The sequence below is a fragment of the Vanrija albida genome (assembly GCF_041260175.1).
Source record: "Vanrija albida strain AlHP1 chromosome Unknown contig_4, whole genome shotgun sequence".
Taxonomy (NCBI): Eukaryota; Fungi; Basidiomycota; class Tremellomycetes; order Trichosporonales; family Trichosporonaceae; genus Vanrija; species Vanrija albida.
This window is the reverse complement of record NW_027191423.1, coordinates 2,110,672-2,129,064: the sequence shown is the minus strand read 5'-3', so window position 1 is coordinate 2,129,064 and position 18,393 is coordinate 2,110,672. Positions and strand designations below refer to the sequence as shown.

The following is an 18,393-nucleotide window of genomic DNA, read 5'->3' as shown; positions in this document are numbered from 1 at the left end:
GTCCACGAGTTCGAGAGAACGTGGGGACCTCGAGGACTTGACGTTCTATGTTTTGCAGTCTGGCCGCCAGCCGTGGGATGCGGAGCGGGACATGCAGCTGATCCGAGTGAGTCGCCCGCCCACCTTCCACACTGACAGGCAGGAGCGGGGCGGCATCGTGATTGACGACCCCGCCGAGGCGACCATCGTGATAATCGACACTCCCGCGGCGCGGCTAGACACCAAGGCAAATACCCGGGTGTACAAGTACGCCGAGCCGCTCGCGGCCGATGCTCCAGTCGACAAGTGGACGGCCGACCGGCTCGTGCGCCGCTTCGCACACGACGACAGCGGGACGTTTGTGATCCACTCCAAGTGGCTCACAAAGAAGCGCCCGACCTTTGGGCCGTTGTACGGCGGATGTCTTGTCCGGTGGGTCTTCGCGGGGGCCGAGCTGATAAAAGTGGGCTTCACGTCCCCGAGGAGCCGGAGGACGAGGAGGAGGACGAACCTGAGCCGCCGATGCCCCCAATCCCGAGCGATCACGATGACGACTACGACCCCGACCTGAGGGAGACGGCTATCAGCCCGAATCGAAAGGGCAAGGCGCGCGCCGACAGCGATACCGAGTACTCCCCACGCAAGAGGGCCCGGGGGGCCAACGGCAAGCACAAGGCCGTCGAGTCGCCCCGGCGACGGGGGAGGCGGAAGGCCGACTCGTCCAGCGACATTGAGTTTGTGGGCTCCAGCCAGCCGAAGACATGGCGCCGGTTTTTGCTTAGCGACACGGAGGAGGAGCCGGTGAAGCGCAGCGCCGGGCAGCCGCGACAGAGCATCGGGACGGCGCGGACGGCGAGTCAGCAGGCGACGCCCCGCACGGCGGTGTCGCGGCGCACGCCCTCGGGACCCATATTCGCGGCAGGGCGCTACCCGCTCACGTTCTACGTCGCCCCAAGCGACAATGACCTGCTCGAGCGGTTGATTCCGTCCGAGGGCGGGGGCGACCTCGTGCCGGCGTCAGAGGCGAACATCATCATCTTGCCGCTCGCGCAGGGCGATGCGCCCGCGACGCGGGAACACCGCAAGCTCGTTGAGACGGCGCGCGGAGGTCTCGGTCGTGTGGTCAGCGAGGACTGGGCGTGGGACTGCTTTCGCGCGAGGCCGCCGGCTCTGCTCGACCTGGACGAGTACGAAGTGCGCCTGGAGGAGGCTGGGTCGTCGCAGCGGTCCGTGCCGCGGTCATCGCAAAAGTCTGCGCCATCGTCATCGCAAAGGCCTGCGCCATCATCATCGCAGAGGCCGACTGCCAGCGCTGTCACCACACCCGCCAAGCGCCGGCGCGACTCTTCCGTCGCGTTCGAGGAGGACCACCGGTGGGACTCGGCGCGGAAAAAGAGCCACGAGATCGCCTACTACGACGACGAGGAGATCGACTTTGGCGGAATCCTGGAGGAGCACGTCGAGCGCGTCGAGCTACTCATCCACTACCTCCGCCGGTGGGACAAGAACGGCAACAAGGACGACTTTATCAAGAGTCTAGGCAAGACTGTGAGTCGAGCGGCGGGCGGGGCTGACGTCAGAACTCGGTGCGCGGGGCGGCAGACATCTACTACAACAAGGGGTACCAGCAGCTCATTGACCGGCAGGTGCCGGGGCTCCTGCGGGCTGCGCGGCGTGCAGCGGGCTCGAGCCCGCGGCAGCCCAAGTCGCAAGTGACACCGTCAAAGTCGCAGCCGACGCCGTCCCGGTCGCAGCCGACGCCGACCAAGCCCGCGAAGACGACACCTGCGGCAAACGACATCAACATCCACCACGTCAAGGAGGAGCACAAGGACAGGGTCATCGAGCTTGTCAGGGCACTGAGGGCGTGGGACAAGGTCGGCAGCAAGTCACAAAAGCTCAAAGACCTGGGCCCAGAGGTGGGTTGGTTTGCCAAGCTCAAGCTGACGCCAGATCCCCGGCGCGATGACACTGTACTACGCGTACAGAGACCTGGTGGATGAGCAGGTGCCCGGGCTGTAGTTACTCTGCGTGCATGCGTGCCATTATCATATGCATTAGGATTTCTCTGTCAGAGTGTCGCAGCTGGCGTGTGCCACTGCGCCACCGCCACCCTTTCCATATTCGGCGCACTTGGAATGTGGAGGTCGGGCGGCTGCGACGCGACCGACGCACGGCTCACGACATGACCCAACCTTGACTTTGCTCTCCTCTCTCGTCGCTCACTTTCCACCATGGCGCGCGGGAAATCATCAGCCGGGCTGTACGAAGACCTCACGTTCTACGTGCAGTCGGACCAGCGCGACGCCGACGAGGTGGACCGGGACATCAAGCTGATCGAGGTGGGCTGGTCGACGACCGAGCTGACCGCAGCGCTGCGAGGGCACGCTTGTCGCGAGCCCGTACGACGCCGACCTCATCGTCGTCGACACGCCGCTCGCGCAAAAGTGGAACGCGAAGGGATGCTACCGGTACGACTTTACCAACCCGCACCGGCGCGACCGCAAGCGCAAGGGCAAGGCGTGGTCGGCCGAGGAGCTCATCTACGAGTTTGGCATGGGCGAGCCGCGCGAGGGGCGCGCCGCCGTGCTGCTGCAGGGCTGGCTGCGCAACGGGTTCACGCTGCTCGGCGAGGCGCAGCTCGGGCGCCTGTACGGCGGCTGGCTCGTGAGGTAGGTTGTGTAGCGGGGACGCAGCTGACGACAGGGGGCGCAATGTGACTGGCTTCGAGTTTGTCATCGACGACGAGCCAAAGGCGAAGCCAAAGAAGACGAAGGAGAAGAAGCGCAGGGTGGCGAGGAGGAGTAGGCTGGGGAGCAGTAGCGACAGCGAGAGCGACGGCTCGGCGTCATACCGCAGCAAGAGCTCCGCATCGGTGCACAGCGTGAGCAGCGACGACAACGAGGAGCCCCGAATCTCGCAGTTCATCCGGTCGTCCTCGAGCCGCTCAGCGTCGCCGGTCCGTTCGCGCCGCGCGAGCCAGCGGGCGAGCCAGCGGGCGAGCCAGAAGGCCGGGCCAAGCCAGCGCCGCGCGACCCAGCGCCCGAAGCCAGCGACGCAGCCCACCCGGCCAAAGTCGCCCCTCGAGCCTGCGCCCAAGCGGCCCTCGGCGACGCCGCAGCCGCGCCGGCGCGTCGTCCTCTCGGACCAGGAGGACGCCGACGACTGGTCGCTGCCCGAGGAGGTCGACGGCTGGTCGTACCACGACGACGTTGACGGCGGCGACGACTTCGAGGTCATGGACGTCGACCCGTCGTCGCCGGTGCTCAAGCCGCGCTCACAGCGCAAGGCGTCGTCGCCAGTGCTTGCGCCGCGCTCGCAGCGCCGGAAGTCACCGTCACCATCGCCGGTGCTCGCGCCGCGCTCCTCGCAGCGTCGCAAGTCACCGCCCCCGTCACCCACACCTGCGCCCCTGTCGCCGTCGCCCGCACCGTCGCCCGCGCCGTCAGCACCCGCGTCGCAGCGCTCCACCACCCGCAGCGGCATATTCTCCCAGGGCCGCAGGTACCCATACACTTTCTACCTTGCCGACGGGCACAAGCTCCTCGAAACGGTCATCGGGATGGAGGGCGGCGAGCTCGTGCCGCTGGACGAGGCGCTCATCGTCCTCCTCCCCGTGGACGCGGGCGAGGCGGTGACTGAGAAGGCTCACCGCGATGCGCTGAGAGGCGCGGGCCCACTCGCCAGAGTACTCTCCGACGACTGGGTTTGGGACAGCGTCAAGGCGCACCCGCCGCGCCTGCTGGACCTGAACGAATATACGGTGGAGCTGGGGGCCGCGGGGGTCAAGCGCCGCGCGTCGCCAGAGCCAGAGCCAGAGCCAGAGCCAGAGCCAAAGCCCGTCGTCAAGAAGGCGCGCGGAGTGGCAGCAGTTGCGAACCCGGCGGTGATGGCGTTGCGAGAAGGCACACAGCGCTCCACACGCTCGGGGTCCGGCACACCCACTCCTACGCAGACGAGACGTGCAGCATCGACGATGGCACCCCCGCCGGTGCCGGCGCGGGCGACCCGCGCGTCATCATCCCAGCAGGCCTCGACGCAGCCGGACCGTGCCCGCGGAGTGTCGGTCAAGCCGGAGGTCGAGCTGATCTCGCGCGCTCCGTCCCGCGCGCCGTCCGTCAAGCGGGAGAAGAAGCGCCCATCTCCCCCGCCCGTGCCCGATAGTGACAGCGACAGCGACAATTGGATCGAGCCGGTCATCACCATTGACGACGTCGACACGGACGACGAGGACACGTTCGTCCGTCTCGTGCGCAACCTGCGCAACTGGAACGGCAAGGGCACGAAGCGCGACTTCATCGATGGGCTGGACAGGAAGGGCCTCGTCGCCGGCGCACCGCGGCTCTACTACGAGCAGTACGGGACCCTGGTGGATAACAACGTCCCGGGTCTGAAGAGGGACAGAGGGGAGAAGGTCGCGAAGGGGAAGCAGCCGGCACCGCGGCCCTCAGGAGGCTTCGGCGTCCCGGGGAACGCGTCCAAAGCGGCCAGAGCACGCTGGGACAAGGCCCGCCACGATGCTGAGGACGAGGAGAGTGACGAGGACTTCAAGCCGAACGGCGACGGGCACGGAGGCGGCTTCACCGTTCCGGGGAACGCCTCCGCTGCAGCCAGAGCGCGCTGGGACAAGGTGCGCGCGGGTAGGGCCGCCGATTCGGACGAAGGCGAGGCCGAGGAGGCCGACGGGAGCGAGGAGGACGAGGCCGAGGCTGAGTTGGCACGGCCTAGGCGCGCCTCAGCTTCAAAGGCCGCGTCGGCTGTGAAGAGCAGTTCGCCGGAGAAGCCTGCTGCGTCCAAGTCGCCTGTCAAGTCACTGGCTGGATCACCAGAGAAGGCGGCTTCGCAGGACAAGTCCAAGTCCAAGTCACCAGAAAAGCCCTCGGCCGAGTCACCCGAGCAGTCCAAGTCCAAGTCGCACGAGAAACCCAAGTCCAAGTCACCGGAGAAGCCCAAGTCCCACTCGCCCCAGAAGCCCAAGTCCAAGTCGCTGGAGAAGCCAAAGTCACTGGACAAGTCCAAGTCGCCAGTGAAGAGCGCGTCGCCACAGAAGCGCCAGACCCCGCCCGTCAACGGAGCCAACGAGTCGGACAGCGAGAGAGTGGACGAGGACGAGCCCAACGTCGAAGACGATGACAAACCTGTCGACGACGACAAGCCGCGCGATACCGATGAGGCCGACGAGGTCGAAGAGCTCAATGCTCTTGAATCCGACGTCGAGGTGGTCGGCGCTGCCCCGGCCCCGCCCGACTCGGATGTCGAGGTTGTTGGCGACGCCCCTGCCCCGCCCCCACCTGAACCCAGTAAGAGCAACCCCCAGCATGATGGCAGGTCTGATAGTCAGAGTAGGGAGGCAGCCCTCGCGCAAGGCAAGACCGTCGGGGAAGGGGCAAGTGCAAATGGAAGAAGAAGCCATGGTCGGGCCAGAGCGACACCAAGCCCAAGCCGAAGAAGAAAAAGCCCAAAGTGAAGAAGCCCAAGCGGGAGTCGGCGGTCAAGGTGGAGGTGAAGCCGAAGGCGGAGGTGACGGTGAAGCGCGAGGCGACGGTGAAGCGGGAGCCGACGGTGAAGGTGGAGGTCAAGGCGGAGAGGGCTTAGGTGTCGAGGGGGTAGGGCAGGCGTCGAGGGCCACGAGTGAATCGAATGGCAAGACGGGCGGTGGTAGCTGCTTGAACCAGTGATACTCGTATCCCCCTTATACTGCACTAGACACTTGATAGAATGCATAGGTGTGGGTTGGGACTCAAACCGCCACTCGATCCCTTGGCTCGGACATGGTGCCACTACCCGCTTACGCTCCGGCCGCGGTTGTGCCTGGGCAACCTGAAATCGGCATCATGACAAGCCACCCGCTCGGCAACGACAAGTAATCTCACTGTTGCCATCTCCATCACACCTCCCTCTATCGCACCTCCCCCCACTCGCATAACCATGGCCGGCCCCGGCCCCTCAAACGCCTACTATGCGCGGTTTGCGCAGGGCGCGACCGGGCCCATCCACCCGCCCCGGGGCTCTGAGCCGGCGCTGCTCGAGCCCACCGAATCGGCCGAAGCGTTCGTGGACGCGGCGGCCTCGGAGAGCCTGTACGCTGTGCTCAATGTGCCGAGCGACGCGTCGCTCGCCGAGATCAAGGATTCGTACCGCTCCCTCGCGTCAATCTACCACCCCGACAAGCAGACGGACGACGTGCGGCGCGCGGCCGCGCACGCGCGCTTCACGGCCATCCAGCGCGCCCACGAGGTGCTCACTGACACCGGGACGCGCACCATCTATGACCTGTACGGCGAGGAGGGCCTGCGCACGAGCTGGGAGGTGGGCCCGAAGAACATGAGCGCGGCCCGCATGCGCGAGCACTACGCGCGCCAGGCCGGCGCCAGGTGGCGCGAGGAGGCCGAGGCGCTCGTCAACAGCAAGGTGAGCAGGGAGCGGGGCGGGGCTGACGGCAGGGGGATATGTCGATTACACTCGATGCGCGCGCCGTGTTTCTGCCTGAAGCGCTGTTCGAGGGGCTTGCGAACGCAGACCAGATCAAGCACGATGTGTGGTCCCGCGCCCAGCGCGTCCAAACTGGCCAGGTCGTCCTGAAGCACAGCTTCGAGACGCCGGTCAACGACCGCACCCAGCTCGTGATGGAGGGCACGATGGCCACGCGGGGCGGCGCCGGAGGCGCTAACCTTACCGGCACACTGCGCCACCAGTTCTCTCCGCGCCTCTGGGCGCAGTACTCGCAGACGCTGCTCAGCCCGCGGATATCGACGGTCAAGGGGACGTACACGGTCGACGAGAATACGTGGGTACGGTGGTGGGCGCGCTGACGGCAGATACGTCACGGCCACGGCGATCTCGCAGACATGGCTGGCGCCGCCGCGTATCACGGCGAGCCTCGGGCGGAGGATATACCCCGAGACGACGGGGTACATCAGTGCGTGTGGAGGAGGGAGCCTTGCTGACAAGCCACAGCGTACAAGACGGGCTTTTGGTCACTCGGGCCGTGGGGTGCGGCCATGCCCGACGAGATGCGGCACGCCGACGAGTCGGCCCTGTCGATCGGGCTGACCAACGCCACCGTCTCGGGGACTGGGTGGACGGCCGAGGCGCAGACGGGCATGAGCCTCGCCGACAACTACCTCTCGGCCGACTGGAGCACGCACGCGCTCGGGCTCACCCTCAAGGCGGGTGTCGGGCTCGAGCTGCAGGGCGGGCACGTGTTCGCCGACGCGACGGCGCACGTCACCGAGCACACTTACGCCGGCGCGACGTTCCAGGTGTTCCTCCACGGCGGGTTCCAGGTCAACCTGCACATCTCGCGCGTCGGGCAGAAGCTCGCGCTGCCGATTCTCCTGGCGGCGGATTACAACCCCTACATCATCTTCGTCAGCACCGTGCTCCCCGCGGCGGGCTACGCGGCGTGGCACCACTTCTACCTCCTCCCGCGCAAGCAGCAGCGCATCGCAAAGTGAGTGGCGTGCGAGGCTGGGCTGACGGAAGGCGCATCGAGCAGCTGCGGGAAGAGCACGCCGACTACATCGCGCAGAAGCGCATCGAGGCCGAGGAGGCCCTGCTGCTCATGGAGCGCAGCGTGCAGGCAAAGGTGCAGGCCGAGCGTGAGCGCGACGGCCTCGTCATCCTCGTGGCGCAGTACGGCCGCGCCGACGACTTTACGGTGCGGGGGATTAGGGATAACGGCGCCATCATCGACGTCACGGTTCCCGTCCAGGCGCTCGTGCAAAACTCGCGCTTGTTCATTCCCGGTGCGCGCAACAAGTTCAACCTGCTCGGCTTCTACGACCCGTGTATCGGCGAGAACAAGAAGCTGCGCGTGCGATACCTCTTCAGAGGGAAGATTCACGAGGCGACCGTCGACGACGTCGGGTCATTGCGCGCCCCTGTCAAATGTGAGTCCCCTGCAGCGCTCTGCTCTGACCCCCAGCCCATGTCCTTGAAGACTAGAACACCACTCACTCAATGCTCATTGCAATGCATCGTGCCGATGGCACGGATAATCTACATCTACGAGGCCGAGACGGCGCTCGGGTCAAGCTGATTGAGCGTTGCGTTGGCCTCGGCCAGCGCACGCAGTAAACGCGCGTTCTTCGCCACCTTGGAGTCGGCAGCGTCGTCGGCTCGGCGTTTCTTGCCCTTGGTAGGAGATCTTTTGGTCGGTGTAGGCGGCAGCGGTGTTGCAGCTGCAAGCGCTAGTCGTGCTTCATTCGCGACGCGGGCCAGGTCTTGGACGGCCTGGTCCGTGGCGCTGCTGAACGAGTCCTGGACGTCAATGGCTAGCTTATCCACCGCCTCCGCAGGCTCGTTGCCCGGTAGCCACTGGTCCAGCGGGAGGCGTTGGAGAGTGAGCGTGCCGAAGAAGTAGCTCGCGATTGCCCACAGCACGGGCAGGATGGGCAATGGTCGTCCTTGCGCAGCTGCCTGCCGTAACGGCCCGAGGGCCAATGCGACGTCGTCGACGTGGCTGAGCGGTGGCTGTGATAGGTACGCTGCGATAGCTTCGGCAATGGAGGCATTGTCGCCGCTGTTGACAGCGGGGAATGGCGGCAGATCCGGCAGGGCGTACGTGGAGTTGTCGCTGACTGGGAGCTCTTCGAAGACACTGTCGATGATAGCTCCGAGCTGCCGCAGCAGATCCACAGAGAGTGCCAGAGCCTTCGTGTTGAGACCAGCATCCTTTGGGAACTTTGCGAGCACATGCTCGGCAAAGGCATAGAGGCGCTGCCACAGCGGCTCGGTGATCGCGACGAGGTCTGGGATGTTAGTCAATGCTCAATCCTCAGACGTACCCTTCAGCTGGACCACTACCTGCCCCTTCAGAGGGTCTCGGGGGACAAGGCTGCGCACCACGGCGCCAAAGCGGTTGTCCAAGTCCTCGGCCCCGTCGAGGCTGAAGACGGCCACTGCGTCAAACTGCGAAACCTGAGGGCCAATCTCGAGGCGGCTGACAACTTGATCCAGCGATTCGGTCTCCCAGGTCAAAATAAGCAGCGACGACATGTAGCGACTTTGCTGCTTCGCGACACCGATCGCCGCTTCCAGCCTATCTTGGGCGTCATCGGCATTGACGTTGCGCGGGATCTTCTGGTCGATGGTGGTGGGCGCTTCGAGGATGAACAATCCGGTATCGACAGAGCCGGGAAACTCGCCGTCGGCCTCTGACACCGTAGTAGCAAAGTCGACTCCGTCGCGCTGCACGTCGTGCCCAGTGGTGGTAGTGAGCTTTCGGATGAGCCAACTTCGGGCCTCTCTGTTGGCCGGAGAGCCAGCGTTCTCCGCGGTAAGAAGGACAGTTTCCCATAGTGGGGCCTCCTCACCTGCCTGTTCCTCGAGCAGTGGGGCAACATGTCGCGCTATTGTGTAGAGGAAGGTTGAAGGCGCATGGAGCTGATTCTTGACCCGCTCTGCGCGGCGCAGCTCCATGTTAACCTCCGCTTCCTCGCGCCGCGTCGAACGTAGGCGTACTGGGTCTAACGACGACCTCGATGCGCCAGCAAACGACGCAGTGGACCGGGAGAGTCCCATACTCTGCAGCGTCGTGAATGTTTGTTCACGAGCCTGCTCCATCTTGGCCTGAAGGGCAACCTTTCGCCGGGTCCACTCCAGCCAGTGCTTGGCAACTTTCTGCGCCAGTGCCTGGGCCCGCAGCTCGAGCGAATGTACCCGCTCGGCCACTCGCGTCACTTCGTCTTCGACCAGGCGGTCAAAGATCAGATCGGAGCACTGTTTGATGAACGCCTGGCGCTGGGCTACGCTTTCTCGGTGGCGCTGGGCGGCCTCTTGTCGGTGGATAATCTTCGCGAGGTCAGGCTCCACGGACTGAAGTATTTGGTCCACAACCTCGTCAACGAGTTGTCGGCTGAGAATGAATGGCGCTGCCCGCCGCTGCGCATGCGACATCTTAATTCGTGGAATCACTGGCACAGGCGGTGGGCGAGGCGGAGAAGGTAGTTTTGGTGATGGTGGCTTCGGCGGTGGCGCGGCTGGCGTTGTGGAAGGAGAAGGGAAGAAAGTGGGCGCATCCTTTGAAGGCCCAGCCTGCGTCGGGGTGTCAAAGAAGGAGGGGAGGGGGGTAGGCTTTGGTGTCTCTGCAGCAGTAGGCGGGGTCGGGCCAAAGAATGACGGTACTGGCTTCGGCTGGGGTTCGGTAGTCTTGGGAGGAACCTGTGTCTGCTGAGATTTGAAGAAGGAAGGGGCTGGAGGCGGGGCAGTCGGGGTTGTTGATACCACGGGTTGCACAACCGGCGGAGTGGGTGTAGCTGGTGCAATTGCAGAGGACATAGGTTGTGTCTTCGGCGCTGGGGCGAATGCCGAGGTTTGGGCTGGTTTGAAGGCGGACGCAGCACTTGTGGAGGTGGAGAATGCACTTCCTCCGCCGTTCGCAAACGCGCTTCCATTCGTGAAGGCCCCACCTTTTGCAAACGCACCCGTGGACGAGAATGCGCTGGCAGAAGAAGACGATCCCGGCCGGTCAAAGATACTCTTCGCTGGTGCAGCCGGCTGCTGCGCGGGAGTGACCTTTGGCACGGCTGGTGTGGACTTGTACACGGGACGCTGTCGAGGCACTGAGATGGTGGCTGGCCGCAGCGCCGCGGTACCGTCGATCTCCACTCCAGCGTAGCCGTTGATAATGTCCGAGTACGAAGCATCGCCCTTCTTCTCCGTGATTAGCTTCCAACGGCGAGTAAATGGGGCGTCCTTGTTGTCTGGACCGGTCAGCTACAATTGGGTACACGCACACACCGTTGAACCTGGCAGCAAGGTTGACAAGAGCGCCGACGGGGCCGGTCTCGACATCCTGGAAAACCTCGATTCCGAATCGCTCCACGATTGCGGCAGACTCGTCATCCGGATTTTTGGACACTGGTTCAATGTCGTCCCAGGCTGGTCCGTCATCTTCCTGCTCCTCAGCACCCAGGAGAGTGTCAAGTGTGTCGAACAACACCATTCGGCGCTCCAGCACCTCTCCCGAATCGCTGTACCTAATGGGCTCGGCTTTGAGACGAGGGTAGGTGCGGGTGAGGGCACGGAGGGCACTTCGACGAATGTCACGAAGTCGAATCTCGACGAGACAGGAGAGAAGGTACGGCACTTTGCCCTGCTTGAGGAGGCGGACGAACCGTGTCAACAGGTTGGCTCCCAGCTCAGCGTTCAGCTTTGATCCCTCCTTCTGCATGTCAAAGTTGCGCTGCGCAGTTTGTCGAATTTGCCACGCGAGCTTGACGAGGGGGTGGTCCAAGATGGCAGCAGGCAGCTCTGCCGTGGGGATCGACACCGACTTGTTGGCAAGGTCGAAGATGAGCATGTAGGCTCGAAACTCGGGCTCGTTGGGGCAGGGGGTGTCGACGCCGAGCTCCTCTCGCCTGTCGTTGTATTGCTGTCTTAGCGACGTGAAGCATCGTCCAAGCTCTGCCGAGTCGATGTGCATGTCCGTGTTGGTTCCAGTCTCCTCCTGCAGTTCGCGGAGACAGAGAATGTGCCAGCGCGCGATCCGTTCGAAAGTCGCAATCGCCTCGTCGTGGCCCCAGCTCGACTGCATCGCAAACTCCTTGCGGATAGCTCGCGTACGATCACGGATGAAGCCAGCAGAGTTTCCCAGTGCTCTTCGTGCTGTAGGTGCTGGTGGATTGACTGCATTAGGGTTGACAGGGGGTTGAAGCGGAAGAATCTTGTCGATAAGATAGTCGAGCGATCGCTTCGCGCGTGAGATTGTGGCTTGCCTGTGCGCGAAACACTTACCACGAGGGCTTGAGGGGTTCGCAAGTCTGATGGTAACTTGACTGCTGCGCCATGTCCAGCGCCTGCGTCCGATCGGGTATACGCTGCTACGGCCTTGGAGTGGTCCATTCGACGATTTGGCAACTGGCCGTGGTCAGCCTCCACCTGGAGCAAGCGCTGCTCTCCGACACTCACAGCTTCAAAAGGGTGGATCTCGCGGGTATACTCTCGAAACTCGCGCTCGTACTCTGGGCACATGTCCTCGCATGTGCCCCGCATGTCGACAGCATCGCCCAGAGTCGTCTTGCCCGAAGAAATTAACCCCTGCTCGAGGAAGGCTTTCCGCTCCTCAGCGCGGGCAGCTTCCAACTAAGCGCAGCATCAGCATCGAATCATGGGGAATACCACCCAACTCACCTCCTTGTAGCGGTTGCCCTCGAGCTTTGTGTTGAAACGGGCGGCGCGGGCGGCCCTCCTGTCGGCCCGGCGAAAGTCATCGTCGCCGTCCGAGTCGACCCCGACGGCCGGTGGGGGCGGCGCCATCGCAAAGGATTAGAAGCGCCGTGGCGATCTTGTGCTGCTGCCGTGTCTGCCTGCGGGTGTTGCAGACGCGGCTGCTTGATGCACAGTGCCGAAGTGGTGTAAGTGATCAGACAGTGAGGAGGGAATGGTTGCTCGCCTTGGGTGATGGTCGTCCGGCGTCATCCAAGACTGTCTGGAACATTTGATTCCGCTGCAACACAACGGAGATATGGATCGTGTCCGCCTCCCTCCTCTGATCTCCTGTCGTACGTAGAACTGTGCTCTGTATGCATTGGATGGTAGCAATGCTCTTCGTGGTATCCGTGGCTTGAGGTGTAACAGTCCCATGCTGTGAGACACCTTTACTAACCAAGCTAGACCATTGCGCTACAGGTCGACATGTGTCTTGAAGCTCCAGCACCTCCGCCACTCCTCCCGTGTAGTGTGGTGGCGACAAGGTCAGAGCGTGCTTCGACGGCCCATTCAACGGGAAATGTGGGACCTGCCGTACTGCGTAGGCTCCAAATGGCTACACGAGGCCCATTCGTTGCCGAGGGAGGGCATCAGTAGGAACATGTGCGGAACCTTGTACCGCAACCTTTCGAAGTGACTGACCTGTATCAACAGTTCTTCACTCCGGGATCTCGTTCTGTTGTAGCAGCAGTGGAAGTTGCACCTGTATTGGGAAAACGTAGGAGTATATAAGATCTACATGTAGCCTTACTAGCGTCGCCGGCCACGCGTGTCTGGGCAAAACGCGTGCATCTTTCTCATGTGTGTAGGTCTCAGTGAGGTTTCCGGTTTCTCTTCCCCGTGGAGAGGTAAAACTGGGGGTAGCCCAATGATCTATCTTGCTCCTTTGGATCGACCCAAGCCGAGCCTGGATGACACCGAGTTAGTTGGATGACGATGTCGTGGTAAGGCACTATGTTCGACTCACCACAGACGCTGCAAGGTATTGGGTTGTCGCCAAACACCATGCTCAAGCCTGGAAGCTTGTCAATGGTAGTGCCCCATCGTTGCAGAAAAGCTTCTGTCTTGGCCTGGTTTTGCCTCTTGCTGTAAAGCGTAACAGGTGGTTCCTCCAGATAGCCGCATTGCCTTCCGAATGCACTCAAGGGATTTTCGCTGACGACGAAGTACTTCGGCTCCAGCAGGTAAATTTGAAACGACTGCCATGCACTCGGGAGATGATAACACCCAGCAACCTGCTCGAACTCATCGCAGTGCACCGTGAGGTTCCGGATGTTGTCCATTCGCAAGTCGATGTTCGGTATACTTGGGCGTGTGGGTGGGGCTGGCCGACTATTCCGCCAGGTGCAAGGCAGGTGCCTTAAACGATCCAACGAGTAGTCGCCGCCTCGTATGCACACTTGCTCGAGATAGTCGAACATGACGAAAGTGGAGGGAAAGTGCTTGTGTCCCTTAGGTGAGTTGCCGCCTCTGCCGCGGTTGAAGTTATCTTCCAGGCAGAGGGTTCGCACGTTTGGGAACAGTGGGACCTTGGCCTGTGAGACGATGAACAGGTCGAAGTATGAGACTGGCGGCGGGTATAGATGGAGCCGGTTCACAAAACTGAGGGCACGGCGTGCACGCACAGTCAAAGCCCCTTGGCGCGAGTTGATGCGGCGGTCGGCATACTGTCCTCCGTCCATTTTTGATCGGTAGCGGGGCTCAGTACCGCCCACAAGAAGTTGGTACAGCTGGTCGTCATCGAGTTTGAGGCTGCGATACAGCCGTGGGGCAGCCAGATCCCACATGGACTGAGAAGTTTGGAGCAGGGCAACGAAGGTGCGTCCGTCGACACTTGGGTCTGGGTCCAATTGCGCAACAATGTTCGAGCACCTCGATTGGGAGGTGCAGAGAGTGCCCGCCTGACCGAAGGCGATGGCTGGGGTGGTCTGCGGTAGACATGTTGAGTTGATGCTGCTCCGGAAACCGGTCTTGTGGATGTGCGGTCGGTCTGAGTTGAGGAGGATGAGGTGCAGACGAGAAGATCAAGTGTAAACAATCAGCCGAGTCAGCCACTTGTCAGTTGAAGTATGTAAGAGTTCTGTGGTTGCCCATCCATTGGGCATTTATCAGGTATCGTTTTACCCTCAGTGGACCCGATTGCTTAGTGGTACGCACTGGGTTTCAACTTCACATACATATCTCGTAAGAGTGGCATCTCTGGCTCTTACCATGCCACTGACTCATATGTCAAGAGCCCAACTGCAGTGCTCCTGACCCGGCGCGAAGACCCAGAGCCGCACCTCGTGCGAGAGAACGAGAGATGCGTTGTTTGCTTGGCCGGGTGGTGCTCAGTCGGTGTAAGAAGCGGGACGGATCTTTTCTCTGGTGGTGTCGGGTTGTAAGCTCTGTAACTTGAATGCCCGACCCAACCGACGACCAATGCCACCACCACCGCGAATGCAACCGCAACCACCCCCAATAACACGGCGGTTGTCATGACGACGTTCGCCAACTCTATCGCTACCGCCCTCACTGGCGCTTCGGCGGCGCCGAGAACTGGCAGCCCTCAGCAAGCAGTGCCGACTGAGACTGTGACTCCCTTGGCGACAGCGACAGCCCCTTCCCCCGCCAGAGTGGAGGTTTACTGGACGTTCATCTCCGCTTCCATCGAACACACCGAAGAAGTGCAACCGTCGCCGCGCCCGCGATGGTCGTGCCAGGGGCACGGGGGACCTTAGGTCTTGGAATAAACGCCATGGAAACTTCTGAACGAATCGCTCCGTCACAAAAGAAATCAGAAAATCATACACTAGTGGTAGAACCTAACTGTTTCTGGAGAACAGTGATACGATGCAAGCTTGACTGTTTGAAGTCCTCGCTGGTGGTGATGCCACACAGCCCTTCAGCACGAAAAGTGGCTGTGGAGGATCGGCATCTTCAACTTACGTAATCCATTTTTACGGCTTTCGGCTCTACGGCCGCGTGCAAATGACCAAGGTCACCCGACGAGCAACACACGACGACTCTACTCATCACATCTTTTCCACCGTATCAGTCCACAATAACCATGCGCCTGCCATTGTCGACGTCGTCGGGCGCATTGTTGCGCAACGCCGCGCGCAAGCCCCTTTCTCCATTGTTGCGCAGGGCGTCGTCTGCAGCTGTGCGTCGCGCGCCTGAGCCCAGCGGCAAAGCTGACACCTCGCAGCTCCCGGTCGCCTCGCAGGTGACGACGCTGCCGAACAAGGTGCGCGTCGCGACCGAGACGACGCCTGGCCATTTCCACGCCGTGGGCGTGTACGTCGACGCGGGGAGCCGGTTCGAGAGCCACCGGACGAGCGGCGTGTCGCACCTGTTGGATCGGCTCGCATTCAAGGTGAGCACGGCGCGAGAAGCAGTCTAACCCCCAGTCGACCGACAAGCACAGCGACGAGGAGATGACCCGGTTGATCGACTCGCTAGGCTCGCAGATCTCGTGCTCGTCGTCGCGCGAGACGATAATGTACCAGTCGACGGTTTTCCCGCAGTCGCTCCCGCTGGCGATGGAGCTGCTGTCCTCGACAGTGCTTCACCCGCTGCTGTTGCCCGAGGAGCTCGAGGCGCAAAAGGCGGCGGCGGCGTACGAGATCCGCGAGATTTGGGCCAAGCCGGAGCTCATCCTGCCCGAGATCCTGCACACGGTCGCGTTCAAGGACAACACGCTCGGTATGCCGCTGCTGTGTCCCGAGTCGCAGCTGGACGTGCTCGGCGAGCGCGAGATCCGCCAGTTCATGCGCGACTGGTACCGCCCCGAGCGGCTGGTCATTGCTGGTGTGGGCATGGAGCACCAGGAGCTGGTCGAGCTGGCCGACAAGTTCTTCGGGTCCGCCGGTGCCAAGGCCTCGCTCGATGCCCCACCTTCCTCGCTCCGCCCCGGCGTCTCGCCCCAGCCGGCCGGCTCCAAGAGCTTTGCGACGGTTTCGGACGCGCCCACCGACGTCTCGGACGACTATGCGCGATTGGCGGCTGCGCGTGCCGTGTACACGGGTGGCGAGGAGTACATTCTCAAGCCGGAAGAGGAGTTTGTGCATCTCTACATTGGGTTCGAGGGCCTCGGCGTGCACGACCCGGATATCGTGAGTGTGTGTGTGTTACTCCACTGACGTCGCAGTACGCCCTCGCCACCCTTCAGACATTGCTCGGCGGAGGCGGCTCGTTCTCGGCCGGCGGACCGGGCAAGGGCATGTACACGCGGTTGTACACCAACGTTCTGAACCGGTACCACGCGGTCGACTACTGCGCCGGCTTCCACCACTGCTATGCCGACTCGGGTCTGTTCGGCATTGCCATGTCGGTGTACCCGCAGTTTGCGGGCAGCGCGGCGAACGTGATTGCGCACCAGCTCGACACGCTCACGCGGCCGCAGAAGGGCGGCATTACCGCGATTGAGCTGAGCCGCGCGAAGAACATGCTCAAGAGCCAGCTGGTCATGGCGCTCGAGTCGCGGTTGACGGCCGTTGAGGGTGGGTGAGATGTGTGCGACGGCGCTGACTCCAGACCTCGGCCGCCAGACGCAGATTCACGGCAAGAAGGTGCCAGTAGAGGAGATGTGCACCAAGATTGACGCGTTGACGCTCGACGACCTGCACCGTACGGCGACGCGCGTGCTGCGTCCGTCGTCGCGCACGGCGCAGATCAACTACGGGCTCGGGTCGGGCGAGCCGACGATTGTTGGGCAGGGCCAGGTCGACGCGCTCGGCGACGTGCGGGCCACGCTCAAGGCGTGGGGGCTGGGCCGGCAGCCGTACTAGGCGGCGGCGTAGAGGGAGCCATTGTTGTGTTAGTAGCCACATGCACTGTTCGACGATAGGTGAGCCGCGAGCCGTCGAAGACGGCGAGTGGCGGGTGGGGTCTTGAATCTGGCCGCGGCTTAGTGACGCGGCCAGATTGCCCCACCCAACAGCGCGCTACACCCGCACGCTCATGCTCGGCCCATGGCTGACATCTCCACAAGGCCGGCAGTGGAGCGATGCTGATCTGCAGGCAGCTGACGTCAGGTGGTGGACAGAGCAGAGTCACGAGCGCAAGAGGCCGATGGAGGCCGATGCAGGCTGGCAAGGGTAGCCGATGCTGCATGCAGCTAGCGTGCGGAAGCGATGTGTCGCAACATTCCGAGTGCAGCACGAGGGCGGGCACGTTCTGCGCAGAGCACGTTCTGCAATGTCGCGCAGCGTCGTTCCCATTGCGTGCGTCCCAGCATCACCAGCTGGCCGCAAGCACCTCGTGCATCACTGCGCATCGTGCATCTCGTGCATCGGCTCCCCGCCAAGCACCTTGGCTGGACCTGTGGGGCGGGGTTGTTGCGGGGGTACACGGCCCAGAGCAGAGTCAGAGTGTCTCGGCACATGCCGCGGCAGACGACGTCAACGGGCCCACCACGGCCCACCGGCCCACCCCGCAAAGTCACGCCACTGGGTCCCCGTGGGCGGGACCACTGCATCAAGCCAGACCCACCACAACACTGCGGCCTGCCGGCCCACTCGCCTAAGTGTATACCAAATGCATCTCGCTACGCATGCCAAATACATCGCTGCGGCGAGCTGCTTCCTCCCTCTGCATCGTTACTCACCCCTCTTGCGCACCGACGTGCGCGTTGTCTAGGCCGTCCCGGACGCCATCGGCGTCGACGATCAGCTCCTGCTCCTGCTCCTGCCCCTCCCCGGGCCCGTCCGACGCCCACGGGCGACGAGTACAGCCGAACAGCCCCCACCTTGCCCCGTCAAGCGGCGATAGCATCGCACCGCACCCCCATCCCGCCTGCTCCACTCGAGCAGGTATAAGTCGACGAGACCTACACCCTCGCCACCCGCAGGCCCAGCCCCCTCAAGCCGCTCGCCATGCACCCGTCCCACACGCTCGTCCCGCGCGTGGTCAACCTCCTCGCCCGCGTGCGCGTCCTCCCCGCCGCGGCGGCCCGGCCAACGGCAATACTCGGCGCGCCGAAGTTGCTTGTCGAGGTACGTGGTGGACTTGGCCGCGCTGACGGCCAGCACGCGGAAACCCACTCGCCCACGCCGGCGCCGTCCCGCCGCATGCCGGTGCGCGAGGCCTTCTTCTCAGAGCCGCCAAACCGCCCCCGCCGCGGCCGCCTCCCGGCGCCCATGATCGCGTGGAACGACCACCTGCGCATGGTGTAGCGGCGCAGCTTGTGCCGAGCCTAGATCTTGCACCTCCCTGTTG

At 63.1% G+C, this 18,393-nt stretch overlaps 6 protein-coding genes across 6 annotated transcripts; 5 read left to right on the top strand and 1 right to left on the bottom strand.

Annotated features, from left to right (window-relative positions):
• Nucleotides 1-501: 501 nt before the first annotated feature.
• On the top strand, nucleotides 502-2,001 carry Q8F55_005558 (uncharacterized protein; the record flags this gene model as incomplete). Its single annotated transcript, XM_069354047.1, has 3 exons — nucleotides 502-1,527; nucleotides 1,560-1,898; nucleotides 1,933-2,001. 3 exons carry the CDS (start codon nucleotides 502-504, stop codon nucleotides 1,999-2,001), a joined length of 1,434 nt encoding a protein of 477 aa, XP_069208689.1.
• Nucleotides 2,002-2,213: 212 nt separating this feature from the next.
• Nucleotides 2,214-5,446, top strand: Q8F55_005557 (uncharacterized protein; the record flags this gene model as incomplete). Its single annotated transcript, XM_069354046.1, has 3 exons — nucleotides 2,214-2,321; nucleotides 2,362-2,646; nucleotides 2,711-5,446. 3 exons carry the CDS (start codon nucleotides 2,214-2,216, stop codon nucleotides 5,444-5,446), a joined length of 3,129 nt encoding a protein of 1,042 aa, XP_069208688.1.
• Nucleotides 5,447-5,907: 461 nt separating this feature from the next.
• On the top strand, nucleotides 5,908-7,926 carry Q8F55_005556 (uncharacterized protein; the record flags this gene model as incomplete). Its single annotated transcript, XM_069354045.1, has 6 exons — nucleotides 5,908-6,390; nucleotides 6,423-6,766; nucleotides 6,798-6,898; nucleotides 6,937-7,432; nucleotides 7,465-7,871; nucleotides 7,907-7,926. The coding sequence occupies 6 exons, from the start codon at nucleotides 5,908-5,910 to the stop codon at nucleotides 7,924-7,926; spliced, it is 1,851 nt and encodes a 616-aa protein (XP_069208687.1).
• A 60-nt stretch (nucleotides 7,927-7,986) lies between these two features.
• On the bottom strand, nucleotides 7,987-12,240 carry SAC3 (actin cytoskeleton and mitosis protein; the record flags this gene model as incomplete). The annotated part of the gene is made up of 6 exons (XM_069354044.1): nucleotides 7,987-8,732; nucleotides 8,769-10,685; nucleotides 10,723-11,674; nucleotides 11,719-11,841; nucleotides 11,893-12,066; nucleotides 12,115-12,240. 6 exons carry the CDS (start codon nucleotides 12,238-12,240, stop codon nucleotides 7,987-7,989), a joined length of 4,038 nt encoding a protein of 1,345 aa, XP_069208686.1.
• Nucleotides 12,241-15,241: 3,001 nt separating this feature from the next.
• Nucleotides 15,242-16,964, top strand: MAS2 (Mitochondrial-processing peptidase subunit alpha; the record flags this gene model as incomplete). The annotated part of the gene is made up of 5 exons (XM_069354043.1): nucleotides 15,242-15,337; nucleotides 15,383-15,550; nucleotides 15,585-16,289; nucleotides 16,325-16,676; nucleotides 16,711-16,964. 5 exons carry the CDS (start codon nucleotides 15,242-15,244, stop codon nucleotides 16,962-16,964), a joined length of 1,575 nt encoding a protein of 524 aa, XP_069208685.1.
• Nucleotides 16,965-18,050: 1,086 nt separating this feature from the next.
• Nucleotides 18,051-18,350, top strand: Q8F55_005553 (uncharacterized protein; the record flags this gene model as incomplete). Its single annotated transcript, XM_069354042.1, has 2 exons — nucleotides 18,051-18,170; nucleotides 18,204-18,350. The coding sequence occupies 2 exons, from the start codon at nucleotides 18,051-18,053 to the stop codon at nucleotides 18,348-18,350; spliced, it is 267 nt and encodes an 88-aa protein (XP_069208684.1).
• Nucleotides 18,351-18,393: the final 43 nt, after the last annotated feature.